The 15303-nt window shown below is 39.8% G+C and overlaps 2 protein-coding genes across 6 annotated transcripts in view; one reads left to right on the top strand and one right to left on the bottom strand.

The window, feature by feature from the left end:
• OR51F5C (olfactory receptor family 51 subfamily F member 5C) overlaps nucleotides 1–15303 on the bottom strand; it is a 139498-nt gene that overhangs the window by 110499 nt on the left and 13696 nt on the right. Inside the window, exons 2-3 of one of the 5 annotated variants that reach the window (XR_009490581.1) lie at nucleotides 7382–9930; nucleotides 150–7217 (exon numbers count right to left, since the gene is read on the bottom strand). The exons of 2 other annotated variants lie outside the window; for them this stretch is intronic. Coding sequence is in view for 2 of the 3 variants with exons in the window: in XM_015474754.3 (XP_015330240.2) it covers nucleotides 8942–9930 (989 nt within the window). In the remaining variant the exon portion in view is untranslated. 2 more of the 5 variants (XM_015474754.3, NM_001390006.1) reach the window with 2 other exon arrangements.
• On the top strand, nucleotides 264–1214 carry OR51F23 (olfactory receptor family 51 subfamily F member 23). Its single transcript, NM_001389991.1, has one exon. The coding sequence runs from the start codon at nucleotides 264–266 to the stop codon at nucleotides 1212–1214; it is 951 nt and encodes a 316-aa protein (NP_001376920.1).

The raw sequence follows: 15303 nt of genomic DNA, 5'->3' as shown, positions 1-15303 counted from the left end.
ACAGAAAATGAGATGTTTGGATGGCATCATCAACTCAATGGACTTGAGTTTGAGCAAACTCTGGGAGATAGTAAAGGAGAAGGAAGCCTGGCGTGCTGCAGTCCATGACATTGCAATGTCAGACATGACTGAGCGGCTGAACAATTACTGTCTTTTATAAATATTTACTTGGTGAAATAATTTTATGTGAATGCGTAGTAAGTGAATGAATACAATTTATCATTTTAGAACACTCAGATTAAATACTTCAGCTTGAGTTCAACATGTCAGCTTTCAAAAATACCACATCCTCTTCTGTCGTTTTCTTTCTGACTGGTGTTCCCGGGCTGGAAGCCTTCCACACCTGGATCTCCATTCCCTTCTGCTTTCTCTATGCAACTGCTCTCTCAGGAAACAGCCTGGTTCTCTTTGCCATCATCATTCAGCCAAGCCTCCACGAGCCCATGTATTATTTCCTCTCCATGCTGTCCACCACTGACCTTGGCTTGTCAATATCCACTCTGGTCACCATGCTGGGTATTTTCTGGTTCAATGCCAGGGAGATCAGCTTTAATGCCTGCTTGTCACAGATGTTTTTCATTCAACTTTTCACTGTCATGGAATCTTCAGTGTTGTTGGCCATGGCCTTTGATCGATTTGTGGCTATCTCCAATTCTCTTAGATATGCCAGCATCTTAACTGATTTTAAAATAGCAGAGATTGGAGTAGCCATCATCACCAGGGGTACCCTAACACTGACTCCTATGGTGGTGCTTCTTAAGCGCTTGTCCTATTGCCGCAGCCATGTGCTCCATCACTCCTACTGCTTCCACCCTGATGTGATGAAGCTCTCATGCACAGACACCAGGATCAATAGTGCCGTTGGTCTGACAGCCCTGATCACCACTGCTGGGGTGGACTCGATCTTCATTATCCTCTCTTATCTTTTGATTATCAAGACTGTCTTCAGTATAGCATCCTCAGAAGAGAGGAAGAAAGCCTTCAGCACATGCATCTCTCATCTTGGTGCTGTTGCTGTATTCTATATTCCATTGATCAGCCTGTCTTTTGTTCACAGATTTGGGAAATGGGCCCCACCATATGTACATACTCTGATTGCAAATGCCTACCTGTTGATCCTCCCTGTAATGAACCCCATCATTTACAGTGTGAAGACCAAACAGATACGTAGAGCTGTGCTAAAAGTTCTCCATACCACCGCAACAAAGAAGTAGATGTGTTTCTCAATTTTTTTCTAGTCCTGGGCATCAAAAGACATGAAAGTCACTCAGTCGTGTCCGACTGTTTGTGATCCCATGCACTGTAGCCTGAAAGGCTCCTCTGTCCATGGAATTCTCCAGGCCAGAATACTGGAGTGGGTAGTCATTGCCTTCTCAAGGGGATCTTCCTGATCCAGGAATCGAACTGGGGTCTCCTGCATTGCAGGTGGATTCTTTACCAGCTGAGCTACCAGGGAAGCCCATGGGCATCATAAATGAGTAAAATGCCATTTATAGAAGCAAAAACCTTGAGGCTCATGCTTAGGATGAAAACATCAAAAATATCACTTTAGCTTTATTTAAGAAGACCCTCAGATAAAAAAGATAAATGTAAGCTGGAAAATCCCTGTTACCATTTTCCTCAGATAACCCCAATTATATTAATATTTCTTCATTCAAGTGAAAGATTGATAATTACCAAGATCCCATTATCCAGTTTTGATTTCACATATGGAATTAGTTTTTGTTTTTGGTTTTTTAGACAAAGATGGGAATGAAAAGTATATTAACAATTGTAAATTACCAAATTTTATCATCTAAACCTGGCACATACAAACTGGCATTGTCCATGGCTATAGAATTGTTCTAAATATGTTTACTTTTCTTTATACCTATGGCTTCCCTGATCTTTAATATGATAGCTGTTATCATCATCCGTACATTTTTTACTGCTTTTTCAGTCATTTAAAATTGTTTGTCAAATATTCTTACCTTCACTTAGCTCTTCAGGCAAGATTTATAACACAGTCATTCTGTGAAAATAAGTCTCCTCAGATCACCTCCAAACTGTACAGTTTATTTAGAAGTACTGATGTCATACTTGATGCTTAATAAATTTGTTATTGGTTAGCAAACATCATCTATAAATAAAACAATTTTATTTATAGTCCCTAGTTTATCAGGAACCAAATGTAGACACAGTTTAATTTGGTTGGATTTATGTTGCTATATTTGAATTCTCTTGTCAAGAAGACTTGAAGTGGGTATGGTAGTCTTGCTCTAGATAATAAAATGGAAGTCACACTAGCAGTTAACACTGGAGTTATTTAATCCAAGGAACTGGATACACAGGATTAGAGAAATTCAATGGCACAAAAGTAATACAGAGGTAATAACTGCAGGATGTCACTTCTGCCTTTAAGTCTATCTAAGCAAAATGAAGAGTTTGAGGTTATGGAAACCTAGACGCCTGGTGGAGGGTCTCCCCAGAGCTGACTCTCAGACCTGTAATGAGAGGGTGTTGCCCTGCTGGGTTAGTACCTCAGAAGTTCACAGGACAGACCACAGGGAACAAAAACTCAAACCTCTGTGGATGGGCACTTTTTAGGTGGAGCTTTTGCATCAGAAGCCCAGAAGAGGACCTCTCAGAGAATTGGGACTCAGATCCCTGGAAAGGAGACCACTGATATTGGTGCTAAGTGTGTGGAGATACTTGAAATTGGAAAGTGGATCTGATATTAGCCAGCAAAGAACTATTGCTGTCCAAGCATTGGCAGGAACAGCAAGGAAACAGTGGAGATACTTGTCCTTCCAGTATAGCAGGGAACCCAGCTGTCAAACAATGATCATGGTTATTTATTTTCTGTCTTCTTAGAAGCTTCAGAGCATAGAGAATGGTAGTTTATAGAGCTGAGATACAATGTCTTCATATACAGCACACTGCAGTAATGGGCATGTTACAGAATTAAGTTTGATGGGACCATTACAGGAATTTCCTGAGTTGCTCTAATCTGGACTGTTGATAAAAACATCAGTATCCAGTAGGTATAGATAGATAAGTGCTTCCACGCTTCACCAAACATTTCTACATACAATCTTCTACAATGCTGCTAATTGAACATTTTCATTAAACATGGAATGTGAACTAGTCTTTAGATTATTATTATTATTATTATACTCCGCTCAGTCGTGTCCGAGTATGCGACCCCATGGATTGTAGCCTACAAGGCTCCTCTGTCCATGAAATTTTCCAGGCAAGAGTACTGAAGTGGGATGCCATTTCCTTCTCCAATTCTTTAGATTAAATGGCCCTAACTGACATATGCAGAACATTCTAGACAACAGAGGCAGAATGCATATTCTTGTCAAATACAGGAGGAAATTCTACAAGGGTAGGTCATATGCTAGGTCATAAAATAAGTCTTAACAAAAGTACCTGTCAGTCCTGCCAGGGATTCTTAGGATTTCACAGGTCTTTTGTGTGGATGTGATGGCTCACACATCTTGTTTCCTCTTGGTGGTGGGACAGTTCTTTAGAATGTATGTCTTCTCTCCACCCTGCGGAGCCAGGCTGACTGTCGCTAGACTCCCATTTGCTTTCCCTGTAGTGTGCTATTAGTTCAACTTCATGTGCTTTCTTTTGATTCTGCCTAGTCCAGCTCTTTCTCTGTGTGTGCTCACTGGCCATCTGTAAAGCTTGCACTGTCCACCTGTGGGGACACACACTGTGCACTGTCTATGGAGGACGTACAGTAAGGCATGTGAGCATCGGGGAGGGCCCATAGGTCAGATGGGGGCTGAAGTGAGGCGTCCCCAGTGGCTTTTGGGCAGGCTTCCTAGTAGAGTCTGCAAAGTGGTTCATAGCTTCTGAATCCCCTCTGTGAGTTTCAATCCCTGACTGCTGTGATCCCAGCTCTCCATATCCCTGAGTCATGCAAATCACCTTAGTATTCTGGGGGGTGCAAAAGACATAGGCCTCTTTTGAAGCATCCTTTACTGCTGGGGAAGGTGCCCCTCACTTTCCTCTCATTTTCCCCCATGGAAGAGGCGACCTCTCTTGGAGGTCCACATATCTCAGTGGAGTTATGCTGCCTTTAGGTAGCATGATGCAGGTAAAATGAAGGCAATGACACCCCACTCCAGTTCTCTTGCCTGGAAAATCCTATGGACGGAGGAGCCTGGTGGGCTGCAGTCAATGGGGTCGCTGAGGGTCAGACACGACTGAACGACTTCACTTTCAATTTTCACTTTGCACTTTCATGCATTCGAGAAGGAAATGGCACACCACTCCAGTGTTCTTGCCTAGAGAATCCCAGGGACGGGGGAGCCTGGTGGGCTGCCGTCTATGGGGTCACACAGAGTCGGACACGACTGAAGTGACTTAGCAGCGGGATCTGTTCCTGGATGTTTTTGCTGAGACTTCTTCCCAGAACTCCGGACTCCCACAAAGGTACTTTTATCTGTGGGCAGTCGTCGAAACCAATGTTCTTTGGAGAGAATACTGTAGAAAATTCCTATTTTACTATCCTACTCACAGTCACAGTCTTGACCCAAGGCTACATCATCTTTCTGGAGCTCTGTCCTAATATAGTTCGAAGAGACCTAGAATAGTAGGACATTCCACAAAGCCTCACACTGTTCCATTACATTGATATAATGATGAAATCATGCTAAGCATGTGGGATGGACAAGAAACAGTTAGCAACACATGCACTCTAGAGCGTGGCTGGCAAGCCTTCACACATGCAGAGTCCTTCCATATCTGTAAAACTCTTGGTGGCTCAGTGTTCTGGGGTCTGCTAGGACATTTCTTGCTCAGTAAAGTAAAAATGTTGTGTTTTGCTCTCCAAACCCAAGAAGGACACCCATGTTTAGTAGGCCCCCTTGGGTTCTGGAGGCATTTACACTGACTCCTTCTCTCCCTACCTCTCTCCACACACTATTAGGTGCTGCCTCACTGACACTGAAATTTTCTTCAATCCTCAGATATTTGTATGTATTTCCTCTTAAAGAGTTAGTTTATTTGGTTAACTATTTTCCTTCTGAGTGAAGGTCAGGGTGCTCTATATTTACAGGCCTAAGGACCATGACTGGTTAAGAAATCTGACTCTGGTCCAATCTTGCCCTGACATGTAAAGACAGTTGTCAGCAGCTCTACTTTCCCATGTGACCCCCCACCTACACATTTATATTTCTGGGATATAAGTGAAGGTATGCTTAGATATGGTATATGTATAGCTCAGATATAGGGACACCTCAAAAAGTACCTGGATTTAATATTTTATTACTTAATTCTAATGTTAAAGTGTGTGTGTGTGTGCATGCATGCGCCTTTTTCCTATCAATTCAGAGCTACTCTGAAATAATGTGTTTAGAAATTCTTCACTGTATGATCTTCTATATATCTAAGATTTTCTGGGTATTGTTTCTGCTTTCTACAGACACTGCCTTCGATATATCTATGGATACCATGACATATCTTGTCATGGGGAGGGCAATATGCTCTTTGTTCTTCATCTGGGCATAAGGGTTCTCTGTTCATCCCAGATACTGCCAAAAAGTTAAAGCACAGACCTGCCTCGGTGGCAGAAACATCCTTATTCATTCTTTTACATTGAAACAAATTTCTCCTTGGCCTAAAATTTGGCACCAAGAGGGTCAGGTTAGGGTGAAAGGGGCAGAAGTAAAATCAATGGATATTTGATGGAGTTCTGCAGTCCAGCACCTCAGAATTTGAAACAGTGCTTAGAGCAGCCTCCGTTTCCCCTTCAACATGATCCTGTGCATATTGTGGGCTTGCCTTCTTTACATTGGCAGGTAAAGAATCTGCCTGCCAGTGTAGTAATCCCAGGTTTGATCCCTGGGTCAGGAAGATCCCCTGGAGAAGGAAATGACAATCCACTCTAGTACTCTTGCCTGGAGAATCCATGGACAGAGGAGCCTGATGGGCTACGGTCCCTGGGATTGCAAAGAGTCGGACATGCCTAAATTACTCACTTCACTTTCACTCACAATTGTCAAAATGGCTATTATCAAAAAGACAAGAAATAACAAATGTTGGAGAGAATGTGGAGAAAAGGGAGCCCTCATGCACAGTTGGTAGAATGTAATTTGGTGCAGCCACTACGGAAAAACAAGAGATTAATTTTTCTAATTTAAAATAGAATTACCATATGATCCAGAAGTTCTATCCCTCAGTGTTTATCCACAGAAAATGAAAGACTAATTTGAGTAGATCCATTCACTCCCATGTTCTCTACAGCATTATGATAACAGCCAAGATATGAAAACAACTCAAGCGCCCATCAATGTTTGAGTGGATAAAGATGTAATATATATAACTAAATGTTATTCATCCATAAAAAATAAAATCTTTCCATTTTTAACACTTGGATGGACCCAGAGGATCTTATGCTAAGTAAAATAAGTCAGATAGAGAAAGACAAACACATTATGGTTTCATTTACATGTGGATCTAAAACACATAACAAATGAACAGCTATAGTGAAACAGATTCAGATACAGAGAACAAACAGGTGATTGTTAGAGGGAGGCAGTTTGATGGTCAGGGGAGGAGAGAAATAGAAGAGGAAGATTAAGAAACTGGTAAGGGAGAATTTATGTATAAAATGCATGAGTCACAGGTATGAAATGAACAACATAGGGAATATCATCAATAATTATGTAATATCTTTGTATGGTGACAGATGGTAACTAGATTTACAGTGATTACATTGAAATTTATGGAAATATCAAATCACTATGCTGTGTAACAGGAACTAACAATATTAAACATAAATTCTACTTCAAAAACAAACAAAAAAAATCATATTTGTGGTTACCATGCATGGGGATGGGGAAAGGGGGAATTGGTTGAAAATAGTCAAAATATAAACTTCCACTTAGAAGATTAACAAATACAACGTGATAAATATAATTAAACTTCCTATAAGCTATGAAACCGAGAAGGCAATGGCAACCCACTCCAGTACTCTTGCCTGGAAAATCCCATAGGTGGAGGAGCCTGGTAGGCTGCAGTCCATGGGGTCGCTAAGAGTTGGACACGACTTCACTTTCACTTTTCACTTTCATGCATTGGAGAAGCAAATGGCAACCCACTCCAGTATTCTTGCCTGGAGAATCCCAGGGATGATGCAGCCTGTTGGGATGCCCGTCTATGGGGTCGCACAGAGTCAGACACGACTGAAGTGACTTAGCAGCAGCAGCAGCAGCAGCAAGCTATGAAAATTATTAAGAGAAAATTCTGAGTTCTCATTACAAGGGAAACATTTTTTCTATTTATTTATTGTTTCATCTTTATGACATGATGTTGTACACTAAATTTATTATGCTAATCATTTAGTGTATGTAAGCTATATTTTCAATGTAGATGTTAAACTTACATGGTGCTGTGTATCAATTATTTCTCAGTAAATCTGGGAGAAAAATTAATTTCAAATCAGTCAAGGAAGAGAAGCCTCAGTACCTACAAAAAAGAGATTTCTTAATGGCACCTGGATGAAGGAAAGAAAGCAATACCAGCAAGAAATAAAATAAATATATTTTTAAAATTTCAAAAATCAGTAACAGCATGTGGATAATGTAGACAGAGAGCGCAAAATGATCAAAGATGATGGACAAGAGTTAGGGTTATTCATGGTGTTATCCAGAGGTAAAAATGTCTTACAATAGTGTTATACTAATATGTGTGATATTGTATAAGGTACCTTGTTAAAATGCAAATTCTTATGCTGATGGGTGTCTGATTAAGTAGTTCTGGGGTGGAGTCAAGGAATCTGCACTTCTAAAAGAATTTCAAGTGGTTTTGATGACCTGGTCCTGGACCACACTGAGAACAGTGAAGGATGCTAAAGGAAAGTGGATGTCATATTCTAAATGTATCCAGTGGGAGTATGAAGACTGATATTGAGGACACACAACAATGAAGACCCTATGGAAGATGAAGAACAAACAAGTTGTATTTTGAGATAGCTGTTAAACGGATATTATTTTGTTGTCTGAAGTTAAAAAACAGCAATGACAAAAACCTAGTTAATGAGCATTTGTAAGTTATGAGAAAGAAAAAATATAAATCAAATGTAATTAATTGACATTTGGAACATATTTCCATATCAAATGTGTTATGTACATGTATGTGTACATTTTTGTGTATATTCACAAGAAATATACACATGACAGTGATAAGTACACTGTGTATCAATCTACCTTTTTTCTTAATATATCATTCATATCTATATTAGTATTTAACTTGTTGGATGATAGTTCATCTATTATTTTACCAATATTCTCAAATAAACATTTAAGTGGTTTCTAAATTATCTTTGCAATATATGATTGTTGAATATGACAACCATCTTTGCATTCTTGCCACTTGCCCCCATTAGACACACATTTAGAAGATGAATCACTAGACATTAGATACTCAAAATGTTAAAAAATTTACCAAAAGTTCTGAGGAAATCTGTTAATAAAAAAAGTACCCTTTAATTCACATTTCTTCTAGTTTATTGTGCTTATTCATGATTCTCAGTCATGAATAATCTATTTGAGGAAATAGTAAGAATTTCCAATAACTAAGAATTACTGAAACCTAGACATTGCTACTGATCAAAATTATATCATACATGCCTTGATAACTGCATGCACTAGAGGTTGTGAGACTGTTTGGACTGCAATTTATGAGTTAATTTGTCCTTTTGCAGACATACTTTAACTATCATCCTATTCTGTGTCAGGTACAGTATTTGTGATAGGCTTACATAACATAAGAAATACTCCCTGTTCTTAAAGAATTCAGCCTAGAACTCTTCAAATTGTATTTTACTGGCTCATCAGAAGAATGAAAGCATGTGTAACTATATTTCAATATATAGTGGTAACTCATATAGTGAATGATCAAAGTAATCAGGACAATGTAAAGAAAGAACACAGCGAAAAATGTCCTAAATTAGCTTGGAAAGAAATATTTTGACCATGGCCTTGCGAATTTGCTTTGTCTTCACACTGTAGATTATGGGATTCATTACAGGAGGGATGAGCAGATAAACGTTGGCAATGAGAGTATGCACAAGGGGCGGGGCGTGCTTCCCAAATCTATGCACCAGTGACAAGCTGATCGTGGGGATGTAGAAGATGGCAACGGCACTTATGTGGGATACACATGTTCCAAAGGCCTTTTTCCGCTCTTCTGGGGAGGCAATGCTGAGCACGGAGTTGATGATCGGGACGTAGGAGAGAAGGATCAAGACAGAGTCCAAGGCAGCGGTAGAGATGACGATGGCCAGACCAAATGCACTGTTGATCTTGGTGTCTGTGCACGAAAGCTTCATCACATCAGGGTGGAAGCAATATGAATGGTGCAGAACATGACTTCCACAGAAGGACAGATGCTTAAGGAGCAGGAGTAAAGGCACTACAACTGTTGTCACCCGAACAACAATGGCAAAGCCCACTTTGATGATCGTTGAATTGGTTAAGATTGTGGCATATCTCAGTGGATTACAGATGGCAATGTAGCGATCAAAGGCCATTGCAAGGAGTACCGAGGACTCCATTAAGGTAAAACCATGGATGAAGAACATTTGGCCGATGCAGGCATCAAAGCTGATTTCTCGGACATTGAACCAGAAAATACCCACCATGGTGACCAATGTGGAAAGGCATAGTCCTAGGTCCGAGAAGGATAGCATGGAGAGGAAGTAGTACATGGGCTCATGAAGGCTTGACTCAGTGATGATGACGAACAAGATCATGCCATTCCCTGAGATAGCAATGACATAGAGACAACAGAATGGGATGAAGACCCAGGCATGGTAGATTTCAAAACCAGGGATGCCAGTCAGAAAGAAGACTGTAGGGTGGAAAATGCTCTGATTGAAGGAAGGCATGATGAGTAAAGGAAGCAGAGTTCCCTGAGGAAAAGGAGCATGTCCTGTAAAAACAGGGAAGAAAAATGTTTTAGTTCTCTTCTACAAATCTTACAATTTTGAATCACTAGTGAACCTTGTCTTCTTTTTAAATGCAAGTGCCTTACTATTTATTCTTTTATTAGATTCAGAGTTGTATTGATGACTTAGTGGAAGAGAGAGAGGACTAAATCCAGAGCACAGGGGTTTTAGCAAGATTCTCATTTGTTACTTTTAGGCTTCAGCATATTAAATATACCCATGCTTGTGTGCGTGCTGTTGCTTCAGTTGCAAGAGCTGTACCCAACTCTTGTGATCCTATGGACTGTAGCCTACCAGGCTCCTCTGTCCATGGGATTCTCCAGGCAAGAATGCTGGAGTGGGTTGCCATTTCGTTCTGCATGGGATCTTTCTGACCCAGGGATTGAACCTGAATCTTCTGCATTGGCAGGCAGTTTCTTTACCGATAGCGCTATCTGGGAAGCCCTAAATATATTCATTCAGTTCAGATCACTTCAGTGGCTCAGTCATATCCAACTCTTTGCTACCCCATGAACCGCAGCATGCCAGGCCTCCCTGTCCATTACCAATTTCTGGAGTCCACCCAAACCCATGTCCATTGAGTCGGTGATGCCATCCAACCATCTCATCCTCTGTCGTCCCCTTCTTGTCCTGCCCTCAATCTTTCTCAGCATCAGGGTCTTTTCCAATGAGTCAGCTATTCACATTAGGTACACACATATAAAAGAGGATGTTAGACAAGATAAATTAGATTCAGTTTGGTTCAGTTGCTCAGTCGTGTCCGACTCTTTGTGACCCCATGAACTGCAGCACGCCAGGCCTTCCTGTCCATCATCAACTCCCGGAGTTCACTCAAACATCCATTGAGTCGGTGATGCCATCCAGCCATCTCATCCTCTGTTGTCCCCTTCTCCTCCTGCCCCCAATCCCTCCAGCATTAGAGTCTTTTCCAATGAGTCAACTCTTCGTATGAGGTGGCCAAAGTACTGGAGTTTCAGCTTTAGCATCATTCCTTCCAAAGAACACCCAGGGCTGATCTCCTTTAGAATGGACTGGTTGGATATCCTTGCAGTCCTAGGGACTCTCAGGAGTCTTCTTCAACACCACAGTTCAAAAGCATCAATTCTTCAGCACTCAGCTTTCTTCATATTCCAACTCTCACAGCCATACATAACCACTGGAAAAACCATAACCTTGACTAGATGGACCTTTGTTGGCAAAGTAATGTCTCTGCTTTTGAATATGCTATCTAGGTTGGTCATAATCTTCCTTCCAAGGAGTAAGCGTCTTTTAATTTCATGGCTGCAGTCACCATCTGCACTGATTTTGGAGCCCCCAAAAATAAAGTCTGACACTGTTTCCACTGTTTCCCCATCTATTTCCCATGAAGTGATGGGACCAGATGCCATGATCTTAGTTTTCTGAATGTTGAGCTTTAAGCCAACTTTTTCACTCTCCTCTTTCACTTTCATCAAGAGGCTTTTTAGTTCCTCTTCACTTTCTGCCATAAGTTAGATTAGATAATGGTAATATATTTCCCCTGTCTATGATTCTATGTTCATGGACAGATAGGGCATTTGTACACAAATATAGGATAACACAAAGCCAATCCATCCTGTTTCTTCACTTCTCACTTTTCAAGGAAAAATTCCTGAAGAGGACCATTAAGAGTTTGCATACCCAATAAAAGCAGTATAGTTAAGATATTTCAAAATATTTTACAAAAAAACTACTTGTTTAAATACATATATAAGATCTTGGACAGCAAGAAGATCAAACCAGTCAATCCTAAAGGAAATCAACCCTGAATATTAATTGGAAGGACTGATGCTGAAGTTGAAGCTCAAATACTTTGGTTACCTGATGCGAAGAGCAGATTCATTAGAAGACTCATGCTGGGAAAGATTGAGGGCAGGAGGAGAAAGTGATAGCAGAGGATGAGATACTTAGACAGCATCAGCAACTCAATGGACATGAGTTTGAGCAAACTCTGGGCAATGGTGAAGGACAGAGAAGCCTGGCATGCTGCAGTCCATGGGGCTGCAAAGAGACATGACTGAGAAACTGAACAACAACATCGATAAAAATTAAATATTAAGAAAGACGTAATTCAATCAGTACATATAGACTATAGTGTGTGTAGTTGGGAAAGCATTTGTCAAGTAGTAGTTATGAATCTGATATTGTTTAAGAGAAATTCTCCCCGAAGATACAGGGCTTAAGTTAACTTTAGTGAGAACAAAGGAAGTCATTGCAAACTAACAGATAATAATTGGAGCAGAATCATCTAGTAAGAATATTTCTTCAGAACAAAAGGACACTGAAAATGAATTGAGGGGTTTTGAGGTGGGTGTATGGTCCATCAGAAAGTCTTATTAAATTTGGATTCATTTCCATTTGGATGGTGTTTGATGACTCTGAACCACCTTCTCTGTTTGAGGTTATGAGCATATAGTCAACCCAGATCAATAAATCTCTAGGATCAAATAAGTTCCTTTATATTGGTTTTCCCCTAAGTTTTCTGACACCCTATTTTTATCTGTAGAAAGAATGCCTGGATTTTAAAGTATGTATATATTCTTTCTCTCATTCATGTATGCATCCTTTCAAGAAATATGTAAATGATTGACAAAATGCCAAAGTGCAATGAACAGGATTAAAATTAGGCCTAGTGCATAAAGATAGTTTATATGTTACATGGGGAAAAAAAAACTCAGTTTAAGTTAGTTTGATGAGTTTCATGCCAGCTCCTTAAAGAACATGGCCCAGCTTCAAACTGAGTGGGAATAACTAGTTACAGGACTTGTACTAAAGAGAGCATTTGAGAAAAAAAAGAGAAATATGTTCAATATAGGCAGCCCCTTGAGGACTTACTTTTTAAAAATGGGTGGAAATTTTGAATTAATAGGCAATGCATAAAAATGTAAAATCCATGGATCTCATTTGAAAGAGAAGGCACACTTTTTCACATTTGACTTTAGAACATGTACTTAATCTCTACATTCCAATGTCAACTTAAAAAATATTCACAATGGAAAGGTGAGAGTTTTGTTTTACTCAGTGGATATTGTTAGGACATCAAGCCAGAGAGGTGGCATCTCAAGTAACCCTGAGGATAACAGTATCTAGTGCACATTTCCAGAATTGTTTTTCTTTTCTTTTTACAGATGCTAAACCCCCACCATATGGAAGAACTTAACTACTTAATTATGATGAACACATTGCCCCCAGATCTATTGGAGCTGGAGGATTGATGTTAACAATTCTAACACCAAACTGTTTCCTCACTACCAACCGACTAGAGTATTGTACACCAGCTGATCCCAGAACCCGTGACACCCCTCCCTCACCTTGCCTTAAAGGTGCTTTCCTGAAATCCATCAGATATGGGAGTTTGCCTGTTTGAACACACGCTGTCCAGAACCCCTTGCTTAACACCCTGAACTAAATGCTGCACTTTCTTCACCACACCCAGTGAGTGGGCTGTACTGCTCAAAGACAAGGGGACCTAAGTTTGGTTCCATAGCAGAAGCAGGCTCTCAAGCTATAGCTCCGTTAATTATAGTACATAAATTGTGACCTCATGGATTGTCCAAGTGTCAAAGCTAGTCTTCTTAACAATAGTGATAATTTTTCATTGTCTCCTATAGGCTAAACAAGTTATATAATTTTACCTCTTTCTTTGAATCATTCTTTCCACTATTCTCTAAGCTTCTTATGTCTTTTTTTCCACTGATATAATGAAAGGGAAACATAGTAGGGCTATTCTAATTCAGGGAACTCTGTTAGTAAAAAACGTGGGCAGGAATGGCTTTCCCTTTCTTAATGCTGTGGTTCTTAAACTACCCTTAGTTGTTCTTGCACTAAAACTAATGAGCAAATGATAAATCACTCATCTTGGAAAAATACATTTATGTCTCTTTCTTCCCCATGGTGAATCTTTAAGAATTCTTAAATTCTTAAAGAATCCTTGAAACCTAAGCATCCTTGTAACCAGACCACCAAGACCCTGTAAATAGATTGCCCCGTCAAAAAGCTTCACATCCAGCACAGTCACAAATGCATAGTATATTATCAGCTCCTTTTTACAGATGAAAACATTGAGACTAAGATTATGAAACCAAGGCTCAGCACAATCATGTTACTTTCTCACATTTATCCACACGGAAAATCCAGGAGTTGACCTGTGTTCTCTCTGATTTCACTCTGTTCTCTTCACTTCTTATTTTAAAAAGAACTTAATGAAACATGTGGAATAATGAACACATGTTCATGACTGCAGTCACTATCTTAATAACTATGTTGAACAACACAGCAACTGTTTTTAAATTGATATATATGAATATAATATACTAATCTCTTGAATATGTACTACCAAATGCACCAATTTCTTTTGAACTTTGGCTTTATAAACTATCTGAAAATTACATAGTTCCTCATATATTTAGAAAAGACTTCAGTGCATTGAAACATTGACCTCATGCAAAGAAGACTTCTTGAGTGTGGAAAGGGAGGTCATTTGACCCTTTGAAAGCCATCCCAGGCAGCAGCAGTCTCTTAGACAGAGAGAGACTCTCAAACTCAGAAAACTACGGGCAAAAAGGTCTCTGTCCTAAGGCTTAGGAAACAGTTCCTGAGCAGTCCTGTCCCCTTAAACCATCTCCAAAGTTCTCTTTTGTTAGAACTCACAGGCATTTTTCAGGAATGAGAGAACTCTCAGATCTGAGAAAGAGTTTATAAAGAGTCCAGGAGCTTCCTGGGAAAGCCATTTACCTAGCAGAAAAACCACCAATTCCTAAGAGAGAACTCCATCCAGCTGTGTCCTTCTAACACTTTTGCCCCAAACAACTGACTGTGGAGGGCAATTCATTTCAGTCTAACTTTTTTTTCCTTCCTCCAAAGAGAATCCTGAATGGATTATGATTGTAGTTCTCAGTCAAAAGCAATATTACCCCTGTACAATTTGCAAGACAGTAACTCAGCTAACAAGCATTTGAAAACATGATCCACATCGTAAGTCATCAGGGAAATGAAAATAAGACAGTAATAAGACACCACTACACATCTGTTAGAAATGCCAAACTCCTTAACCCTCAAATCCTTGTGAGAATTTGAAGCCACAGGAACTCTCATTCATTGCTGATGGGAATGCAAAATGGTACAGCCCCTTTAGAAGACACCTTGGTGGTTTCTTACAAAACTAAACAAACATACTCACACCAGGCAATCCAGCAGTTGTACGCCTTAGTATAAACCCAGAAGGATTGAAAACCTATGTCTGTACAAAGATTTGTTACATTGGTTTTTTTCATTTCTATGCAAGGACTGGTATGATAATTCCTTGACTTTTTGTATCCTTGTAAAAGTTTGTTAAAAGT

Source organism: Bos taurus, chromosome 15 (assembly GCF_002263795.3).
Source record: "Bos taurus isolate L1 Dominette 01449 registration number 42190680 breed Hereford chromosome 15, ARS-UCD2.0, whole genome shotgun sequence".
NCBI classification, from domain to species: Eukaryota; Metazoa; Chordata; class Mammalia; order Artiodactyla; family Bovidae; genus Bos; species Bos taurus.
The sequence above is the reverse complement of the archived record's forward strand: the minus strand, read 5'-3'. Positions and strand labels throughout refer to the sequence as shown.

What these genes read in the sequence shown, in the direction of transcription:
- OR51F23 (NM_001389991.1), top strand. Translation starts at nt 264, where the DNA reads ATGTCAGCTTTCAAAAATACCACATCCTCTTCTGTCGTTTTCTTTCTG.